Source organism: Rhinoderma darwinii, chromosome 12 (genome assembly GCF_050947455.1).
Source record: "Rhinoderma darwinii isolate aRhiDar2 chromosome 12, aRhiDar2.hap1, whole genome shotgun sequence".
NCBI lineage: Eukaryota > Metazoa > Chordata > Amphibia > Anura > Rhinodermatidae > Rhinoderma > Rhinoderma darwinii.
Genome location: NC_134698.1, coordinates 6,789,856 through 6,800,953, shown reverse-complemented (window position 1 = coordinate 6,800,953; position 11,098 = coordinate 6,789,856). Strand labels below are relative to the sequence as shown.

General features: G+C 35.0%; 1 protein-coding gene across 1 annotated transcript in view; it reads right to left on the bottom strand.

Moving 5' to 3' along the window:
• Positions 1-11,098, bottom strand: part of PEAR1 (platelet endothelial aggregation receptor 1) — an 80,197-nt gene that overhangs the window by 16,776 nt on the left and 52,323 nt on the right. The window contains exons 5-10 of the mRNA XM_075844392.1: positions 10,456-10,548; positions 9,497-9,743; positions 9,287-9,410; positions 8,805-8,941; positions 656-868; positions 96-270 (exon numbers count right to left, since the gene is read on the bottom strand). Coding sequence (XP_075700507.1) covers positions 96-270; positions 656-868; positions 8,805-8,941; positions 9,287-9,410; positions 9,497-9,743; positions 10,456-10,548 — 989 coding nt within the window. The remainder of the gene's footprint in view (positions 1-95; positions 271-655; positions 869-8,804; positions 8,942-9,286; positions 9,411-9,496; positions 9,744-10,455; positions 10,549-11,098) is intronic.

Here is an 11,098-nt window from a genome sequence, read left to right as displayed (position 1 = left end):
TGGTTTAGAGGGGTTGTTCACTTTTGGCTCTACCCCTCCTATATACCCTATAGGTGTATAGACCTATACTATATAGTGCGGTAGATATGACTTACTGTAAAGCCTGGGGCACAGTGGCATTGCCCCGTCTCGCTGTCGCAGGATCCGCCATTGAGGCATAAACATGGCTCCTGACAGTTGGTTCCATAGTAACCATTAGGGCAGCTCTCGTTGCAAGTCAGGCCGGCCCAACCAGTTTTACATGTGCACTCACCGGTCATTGGGTGGCAGCTGTAAGACGGGGACATGAAGAGTTAATAAGATTTCCATATCTGCATTACTAAGCTCTTCTGGCCTCAGGGGCAAGGGGCACCCGTACCAATTCACCCACTCTTGCTGCCCTTTCTTCCACGGGGCTCATGTTTTACCATAAAGCAATCGTTTGCTTGATGTGGCCTGTTCCTTGTGGGTGGGGTTTAGCCATTCTCCGCCCCCTGCTCTATCTAAGAGGAGAGCTTAGCATGACCCATGGATTGGCTAAAAATCTGCTCATGTAAAGGGGACTACTGCAAGCATACAAAATGTTTTTGGGTGCCCCCGTGGGACTATCTAGAAGAGCTGTACACTATGTTTATTTTATAGGGGTAAATATGGCCTCAATTCCCCTTTAACCTACCTCTTGGTGTGCTGGGCATCGCACTGGCAGGGCATGTGACATTGTAGCCCATAGCTGGTATCGGAGCACATTCTTTCTTCACATTTGGCCCCCGAGAAGCCGGCCTCACATAAACAGGCCCCATTGACATGGTAACAGCGCTCGGCATTGACGCAATCGCACGTCTCTTTACAATCCCTTCCGTACTTTCCGATGGGACATTCCTCCAGACAGCTGAAGAGATACAAACTCCGATGAATCCTGTGATAACTCCAAAAAAATACTGTAAAAAACTGTAAATATATGAAAAACAGCTACGCTCAATCAGGTAGTATTAGGTGGTGTTGCCCTTTAATTAAAGGACCATTACACCTAAAAAAAGGACCTGGTGGTTAATACTGCAGCCCCACAATTCTGGGACCACAAGTTCTATTCCAAATAGCTCGTTCTCCCCATATTTGGGTGTTTTTAGGTTCGGCCAGACAACCATGACCAGCGCTGTCCAATAGGAATAGATTTCGGTTTCAATCATGAGTCATTCCCAACCACAGCAATGAATAGAAAAGTTTATCCGGTTAATTTTTAGTATCATTTCAAATCCTCACCAATTTCAATACATCTGCTTGCTGTTTGTGAATGGAAACATTATTCACATCCACAGGCCGAAAAACATTCCTGATCACGTCCTGCTCACACAGCTGCATGGCTCGTTACGAGAAAATGTCCTGATACGCCGGGGTCAGCAGGACATGTTCAAGTCCTATGGAGGTTTACTTTCTTTGGCAGCAAGCAGAATTCTTGAAAAGGGTGAGGAATTACATAAAAACTTACGCTTTGTGTACATAAAACCAGAGGACCCCTTTAAGTCGCCCCTAATAGAAGATAATGGGACATATGGAGCGTTACCCTACAGTTGGGTAATGGGGTCATATTGGGTTTCCTATCTGTTTTAAGGGTCCCTGAAGATTTATTGACCGATGAGAAAGTTCGGAATAAACTAGATTTTGTGCTTCTATACCCTCAGAAGTGTATGCTATCCAGAGTTCTAGAGTGGCTGATAACAGAGAACAATATCTGCCTTCATTGTTAAAATTCACATGACCCAGGGACAGCTAGCCTCTGTGACCAGTGACCCCAAGCCAAAGGTTATGATCACATTACTGAGCCCATCATCTACTTTGCTGTTTTAGTGTCACAATGTGCACACCAAAGGGATAGATTGCAGCTGCTGCCCCCTGACCCCTGGTGAGGCTCATATTTTCCATTTTGGCATAAAAAGTACAAATATTTTCTCATTCCAGCAATTCCTCGTAGTCGTCCTAAAAAACAAAATCTGCCAAGTATAAAAAAAGAAAATGTGTACATACAGGGCCTCACGTATAAAAACTAGCGGGACGAGGGGAGGAGCCTAAGGTAACCAAGGGATGAGGGGGAGGAGCCTAAGCTAACCAATCCAACGACATTTTCTGGTCACAAAAATAAAATTTGGAATCTGAATGATTAATCTGAGCAAAACCTTAACACAAGGCAAGATTATAGCATGGACATAAGAGCAATTGCCGCTTCCCTTATGTCATATCCTTCTACTTACTTTGGTACCATATGGTGGTGGTTTTATTTGGGTACCTTATAGTATTGTTTTTTGGGCACTCCATGGAACTTATATGTGTTTAGATTATTTTTGTTGGCTCTGTTATGTGGCACTATTATATAAGCACTATATAGTACTATAATATGTCCACTTTATGGCACTGATATAGTATGGCTATATTATATTAATTATGATAATATTATAGTAAATATTCTAGGGGCAGTATTATAGTAGTTATATTCTTGTATACAGGGGCAGTATTATAGTAGTTATATTCTTGTATATAGGGGGCAGTATTATAGTAGTTATATTCTTGTATATAGGGGGCAGTATTATAGTAGTTATATTCTTGTATATAGGGGCAGTATTATAGTAGTTATATTCTTGTATATTGGGTCAGTATTATAGTAGTTATATTCTTGCATATAGGGGGCAGTATTATAGTAGTTATATTCTTGTATATAGGGGCAGTATTATAGTAGTTATATTCTTGCATATAGGGGGCAGTATTATAGTAGTTATATTCTTGTATATAGGGGCAGTATTATAGTAGTTATATTCTTGCATATAGGGGGCAGTATTATAGTAGTTATATTCTTGTATATAGGGGCAGTATTATAGTAGTTATATTCTTGTATATAGGGGCAGTATTATAGTAGTTATATTCTTGTATATAGGAGGCAGTATTATAGTAGCTATATTCTTGTATATAGGGGGCAGTATTATAGTAGTTATATTCTTGTATATAGTGGCAGTATTATAGTAGTTATATTCTTGTATATAGGGAGCAGTATTATAGTAGTTATATTCTTGTATATAGGGTTAGTATTATAGTAGTTATATTCTTGTATATAGGGGGCAGTATTATAGTAGTTATATTCTTGTATATAGGGGCAGTATTATAGTAGTTATATTCTTGTATATAGAGGGCAGCATTATAGTAGTTATATACTTGTATATAGGGGGCAGTATTATAGTAGTTATATTCTTGTATATAGGGGCAGTATTATAGTAGTTATATTCTTGTATATAGGGAGCAGTATTATAGTAGTTATATTCTTGTATATAGGGGCAGTATTATAGTAGTTATATTCTTGTATATAGGGGCAGTGTTATAGTAGTTATATTCTTGTACATAGGGGCAGTATTATAGTAGTTATATTCTTGTACATAGGGAGCAGTATTATAGTAGTTATATTCTTGTATATAGGGGCAGTATTATAGTAGTTATATTCTTGTATATAGGGGACAGTATTATAGTAGTTATATTCTTGTATATAGGGGCAGTGTTATAGTAGTTATATTCTTGTACATAGGGGCAGTATTATAGTAGTTATATTCTTGTATATAGGGAGCAGTATTATAGTCGTTATATTCTTGTATATAGGGGCAGTATTATAGTAGTTATATTCTTGTATATAGGGGACAGTATTATAGTAGTTATATTCTTGTATATAGGGGCAGTATTATAGTAGTTATATTCTTGTATATAGGGGGCAGTATTATAGTAGTTATATTCTTGTATATAGGGGCAGTATTATAGCAGTTATATTCTTGTATATAGGGGCAGTATTATAGTAGTTATATTCTTGTATATAGGGGGCAGTATTATAGTAGTTATATTCTTGTATATAGGGGCAGTATTATAGTAGTTATATACTTGTATATAGGGGGCAGTATTATAGTAGTTCTATTCTTGTATATAGGGAGCAGTATTATAGTAGTTCTATTCTTGTATATAGGGAGCAGTATTATAGTAGTTATATTCTTGTATATAGGAGGCAGTATTATAGTAGTTATATTCTTGTATATAGGGGCAGTATTATAGTAGTTATATTCTTGTATATAGGGGGCAGTATTATAGTAGTTATATTCTTGTATATACGGGCAGTGTTATAGTAGTTATATTCTTGTATATAGGAGCAGTATTATAGTAGTTATATTCTTGTATATAGGGGCAGTATTATAGTAGTTATATACTTGTATATAGGGGGCAGTATTATAGTAGTTCTATTCTTGTATATAGGAGCAGTATTATAGTAGTTATATTCTTGTATATAGGAGCAGTATTATAGTAGTTATATTCTTGTATATAGGGGCAGTATTATAGTAGTTATATACTTGTATATAGGGGGCAGTATTATAGTAGTTATATTCTTGTATATAGGGAGCAGTATTATAGTAGTTCTATTCTTGTATATAGGGAGCAGTATTATAGTAGATATATTCTTGTATATAGGGAGCAGTATTATAGTAGTTATATTCTTGTATATAGGGGGCAGCATTATAGTAGTTATATTCTTGTATATAGGGGGCAGTATTCTAGTAGTTATATTCTTGTATATAGGGGTAGTATTATAGTAGTTCTATTCTTGTATATAGGGAGCAGTATTATAGTAGTTATATTCTTGTATATAGGGGCAGTATTATAGTAGTTATATACTTGTATATAGGGGGCAGTATTATAGTAGTTCTATTCTTGTATATAGGGGCAGTATTATAGTGGTTATATTCTTGTATATAGGGGCAGTATTATAGTAGTTATATTCTTGTATATAGGGGGCAGTATTATAGTAGTTATATTCTTGTATATAGGGGCAGTATTATAGCAGTTATATTCTTGTATATAGGGGCAGTATTATAGTAGTTATATTCTTGTATATAGGGGGCAGTATTATAGTAGTTATATTCTTGTATATAGGAGCAGTATTATAGTAGTTATATACTTGTATATAGGGGGCAGTATTATAGTAGTTATATTCTTGTATATAGGAGCAGTATTATAGTAGTTATATACTTGTATATAGGGGCAGTATTATAGTAGTTATATTCTTGTATATAGGGGCAGTATTATAGTAGTTCTATTCTTGTATATAGGGGCAGTATTATAGTAGTTATATACTTGTACATAGGGAGCAGTATTATAGTAGTTCTATTCTTGTATATAGGGAGCAGTATTATAGTAGTTCTATTCTTGTATATAGGGGGCAGTATTATAGTAGTTATATTCTTGTATATAGGGAGCAGTATTATAGTAGTTATATTCTTGTACATAGGGGCAGTATTATAGTAGTTATATTCTTGTATATAGGGGCAGTATTATAGTAGTTATATTCTTGTATATAGGGGCAGTATTATAGTAGTTATATTCTTGTATATAGGGGCAGTATTATAGTAGTTATATTCTTGTATATAGGGGGCAGTATTATAGTAGTTATATTCTTGTATATAGGGGCAGTATTATAGTAGTTATATTCTTGTATATAGGGGCAGTATTATAGTGGTTATATTCTTGTATATAGGAGCAGTATTATAGTAGTTATATTCTTGTATATAGGAGCAGTATTATAGTAGTTATATTCTTGTATATAGGGGCAGTATTATAGTAGTTATATTCTTGTATATAGGGGCAGTATTATAGTAGTTATATTCTTGTATATAGGAGCAGTATTATAGTAGTTATATTCTTGTATATAGGAGCAGTATTATAGTAGTTATATTCTTGTATATAGGGGCAGTATTATAGTAGTTATATTCTTGTATATAGGAGCAGTATTATAGTAGTTATATTCTTGTATATAGGAGCAGTATTATAGTAGTTATATTCTTGTATATAGGGGCAGTATTATAGTAGTTATATTCTTGTATATAGGGGCAGTATTATAGTAGTTATATTCTTGTATATAGGAGCAGTATTATAGTAGTTATATTCTTGTATATAGGGGCAGTATTATAGTAGTTATATTCTTGTATATAGGAGCAGTATTATAGTAGTTATATTCTTGTATATAGGGGCAGTATTATAGTAGTTATATTCTTATATATAGGAGGCAGTATTATAGTAGTTATATTCTTGTATATAGGGGCAGTATTATAGTAGTTATATTCTTGTATATAGGAGGCAGTATTGTAGTAGTTATATTCTTGTATATAGGGGGCAGTATTATAGTAGTTATATTCTTGTATATAGGGGCAGTATTATAGTAGTTATTTTCTTGTATATAGGGGCAGTATTATAGTAGTTATATTCTTATATATAAGGGGCAGTATTATAGTAGTTATATTATTGTATATAGGGGGCAGTATTATAGAAGTTATATTCTTGTATATAGGGGCAGTATTATAGTAGTTATATTCTTGTATATAGAGGGCAGTATTATAGTAGTTATATTCTTGTATATAGGGGCAGTATTATGTAGTTATATTCTTGTATATATGGAGCAGTATTTGGTAGTTATATTCTTGTATATAGGGGCAGTATTATAGTAGTTATATTCTTGTATATAGGGGCAGTATTATAGTAGTTATAGTCTTGTATATAGGGGCAGTATTATAGTAGTTCTATTCTTGTATATAGGAGCAGTATTATAGTAGTTATATTCTTGTATATAGGGGCAGTATTATAGTAGTTATATTCTTGTATATAGGGGCAGTATTATAGTAGTTATATTCTTGTATATAGGGGGCAGTATTATACTAGTTATATTCTTGTATATAGGGGGCAGTATTATAGTAGTTATACTCTTGTATATAGGGGGCAGTATTATGTAGTTATATTCTTGTATATATGGAGCAGTATTATAGTAGTTATATTCTTGTATATAGGGGCAGTATTATAGTAGTTATATTCTTATATATAGGGGGCAGTATTATAGTAGTTATATTCTTGTGTATAGGAGCAGAATTATAGTAGTTATATTCTTCTATATAGGAGCAGTATTATAGTAGTTATATTCTTGTATATAGGGGCAGTATTATAGTAGTTATATTCTTGTATATAGGGGCAGTATTATAGTAGTCATATTCTTGTATATAGGGGGCAGTATTATAGTAGTTATATTCTTGTATATTGGGGGCAGTATTATAGTAGTTATATTATTGTATATAGGGGCAGTATTATAGAAGTTATATTCTTGTATATAGGAGCAGTATTATAGTAGTTATATTCTTGTATATAGGGGGCAGTATTATAGTAGTTATATTCTTGTATATAGAAGCAGTATTATAGTAGTTATATTCTTGTATATAGGGGCAGTATTATAGTAGTTATATTCTTGTATATAGGAGCAGTATTATAGTAGTTATATTCTTGTATATTTGGGCAGTATTATAGTAGTTATATTCTTGTATATAGGAACAGTATTATAGTAGTTATATTCTTGTATATAGGGGGCAGTATTATAGTAGTTATATTCTTGTATATAGGGGCAGTATTATAGTAGTTATATTCTTGTATATAGGGGCAGTATTATAGTAGTTATATTCTTGTATATAGGGGCAGTATTATAGTATTTATATTCTTGTATATAGGGGGCAGTATTATAGAAGTTATATTCTTGTATATAGGGGCAGTATTATAGTAGTTATATTCTTGTATATAGGGGGCAGTATTATAGTAGTTATATTCTTGTATATAGGAGCAGTATTATAGTAGTTATAGTCTTGTATATAGGGAGCAGTATTATAGTAGTTATATTCTTGTATATAGGGGGCAGTATTATAGTAGTTATATTCTTGTATATAGAGGGCAGCATTATAGTAGTTATATTCTTGTATATAGGGGGCAGTATTATGTAGTTATATTCTTGTATATAGGGGCAGTATTATAGTAGTTATATTCTTGTATATAGGGGGCAGTATTATAGTAGTTATATTCTTGTATATAGGGGGCAGTATTATAGTAGTTATATTCTTGTATATAGGGGCAGTATTATAGTAGTTATATTCTTATATATAGGGGGCAGTATTATAGTATTTATATTCTTGTATATAAAGGGCAGTATTATAGTAGTTATATTCTTGTATATAGGGGGCAGTATTATGTAGTTATATTCTTGTATATATGGAGCAGTATTATGGTCATTATATTCTTGTATATGGGGGCAGTATTATAGTAGTTATATTCTTGTATATAGGGGCAGTATTATAGTAGTTATATTCCTGTATATAGGAGCAGTATCATTGTAGTTATGTTCTTGTATATAGGAGGCAGTATTATAGTAGTTATATTCTTGTACATAGGGGGCAGTATTATAGTAGTTATATTCCTGTATATAGGAGCAGTATCATAGTAGTTATATTCTTGTATATAGGAGGCAGTATTATAGTAGTTATATTCTTGTACATAGGGGGCAGTATTATAGTAGTTATATTCTTGTATATAGGAGCAGTATTATAGTAGTTATATTCTTGTATATAGGGGGCAATATAATAGTGCTTATATTCTTGTATATAGGGGGCAGTATTATAGTAGGTATATTCTTGTATATAGAGGCAGTATTATAGTAGTTATATTCTTGTATATAGTGCAGTATTATAGTAGTTATATGCTTGTATATAGGAGCAGTATTATAGTAGTTATATTCTTGTATATAGGGACAGTATTATAGTAGTTATATTCTTGTATATAGTGGCAGTATTATAGTAGTTATATTCTTGTATATAGGGAGCAGTATTATAGTAGTTATATTCTTGTATATAGGGGGTAGTATTATAGTAGTTATATTCTTGTATATAGGGGGCAGTATTATAGTAGGTATATTCTTGTATATAGGGGGCAGTATTATAGTATTTTCTTACCCCTCGCCTGTGTACCCCAGAGAGCAGTGACATTGCCCATGTTCTGGATCGCACTGCCCACCATTATGACAAGGGCATTTCTGTTTACATCCAGGTCCATAGAATCCAGGTGGGCATGGGATGGAGCACATAGGGCCCTGTGAAGAGAAATATTATGATGTTCTGAGGAATCATATATACACAAGAAAACATACATGAGTGTAACAATACAATACAACGTCTGTAATACACACAAGAAGGGGGTAACATGAAAAATGTCCCAAGGTCAGGGAGACAGGGGATGGCACTAATATAGGGGCACTGTGGCTTGCACTATATGACTATGTGAGGGCACTTTTGCTGTTTGATGGGGGCACTGCATGTGGCAATGTTATGGGGGTCCTGGTGACTGACACGTTTATGGGGGTTTGTTATGGTATGGGCACACTCAATAACTATGGCCGGCATTGTTACTGAGGTAATGACTGATCACAGGGTCTCACCATCCATCCCGGTGGGCAGCTGCACTCCCCGGTGCTCTGGTTACAGATTCCTCCACTCTGGCATGGGCAAAACTCTGGGCACTGGTACTTTGAAGGCTGAAATTCTTTACATCTGATCTCACAGCTGCGAAAAAAGCAGAGACAAAGCTCTATAGGGTAACCGTCATGCTGGGCCTTGTAGTACCACAACAGCCAGAAAGCAATACTCACTATGGTCCTGTAAATCCTTCTGGACAAATACATGTTCCGTTCTGAGGTTCGCAGTTGGCACCGTTCATACACTGGCAGTCCAGCAAGCAATTCATCCCATAGGTGCCCGGATCACAAGGCTTCTCACAGAGCGCATCCCTGTACCCTGGAGGGCAGATGCAGGAGCCCGAAACCGGGTCACATACCCCATTGTTCTTGCAATCGCAGGAATTGTTGCACTTTGGTCCCCATAAATGCGGTTCGCAGGCTGGAAAATGAATTATGGTATATAATATATAATGGATGGCAGATAGATAGATAGATAGATAGATAGATAGATAGATAGATAGATAGATAGATAGATAGATAGATATGACATAGATAGATAGATAGATAGATATTAGATAGATAGATATGAGATAGATAGATAGAGATAGATATGAGATAGATGGATAGATAGATATGAGATAGATAGATAGATAGATAGATAGATAGATATGAGATAGATAGATAGATAGATAGATAGATAGATAGATAGATAGATAGATAGATATGAGATAGATAGATATGAGATAGATAGATATGAGATAGATAGATAGATAGATAGATAGATAGATAGATAGATAGATAGATAGATAGATAGATAGGATAGATAGATATGAGATAGATAGATAGATAGATAGATAGATAGATAGATAGATAGATAGATAGATAGAGAAGAGTGATAGATATAAATTATATAGATGATTCTTTATCAGGTTTACCGGCCCCCTAGTGGTGACAACAGGCAATGGGATTTTTATAAGTATGTGTGTTAGGGGACAGGGGATTCGGAGCTCTGTCTTAAAGAAACAGCGCACCAGAGCCTTTTAAAAAAACATTAGGGATCTACTCAAAAAAGGTTTGCTCCCGTTTTCTTACAACAAATATTTTATTGATGGGTGCAACAGTATACCAATACATGAGCAAACATGGCTTACCACTGGAGCAGTCTTTTCCATGCCAGCCCGGTTCACACTGGCACTGATTTGGCGCTTCACATCTGCCATGTACGCATTCCCTGATGCAATGTGCTGCAAAATAACATTTATCATCAGACCAATAGATAACATATCTCATAGGGGTTATAGTTGTGTCGTGTATGCGGTAGTGCCGATCTAATATAACATGAGACAGGTAGCAGAGTTACATGATGGGGAATTATTTTTCCCCTGTCATGTAACTCTGCTATCTGTCAATGGAAAAATCATCCGCCAGAAGAAAAAATATGTTTCCCCAGGGAGGAGTTCTAGAAAGCGTCACCTGGGAATTAGACACGACAGGAAAAAATAATTCCTCATCATGTAACTCTGCTACATGTCAACGAAAAAAATCATCCACCACAGGGTCTAGCCTCTTGAGTTTCGTCGTTCTAAGCCTCTTGGTGTCTACTGTAGCAGCTGCTGCCGTGATCAGCATGTCCTATCACTGTGCAGTCACTCACAAAATGGCGCTGCACAGAGGTAGGCAATATGAAGACACAACCCCTGGCTTGTAGCCGAAAAATGGGAGTGGTGTTGACTGTGGTCACCAGTAGTGTGTCTCCCATATTTACAGCAGCTGTGAGTGAGGTTGCTTTGCCTG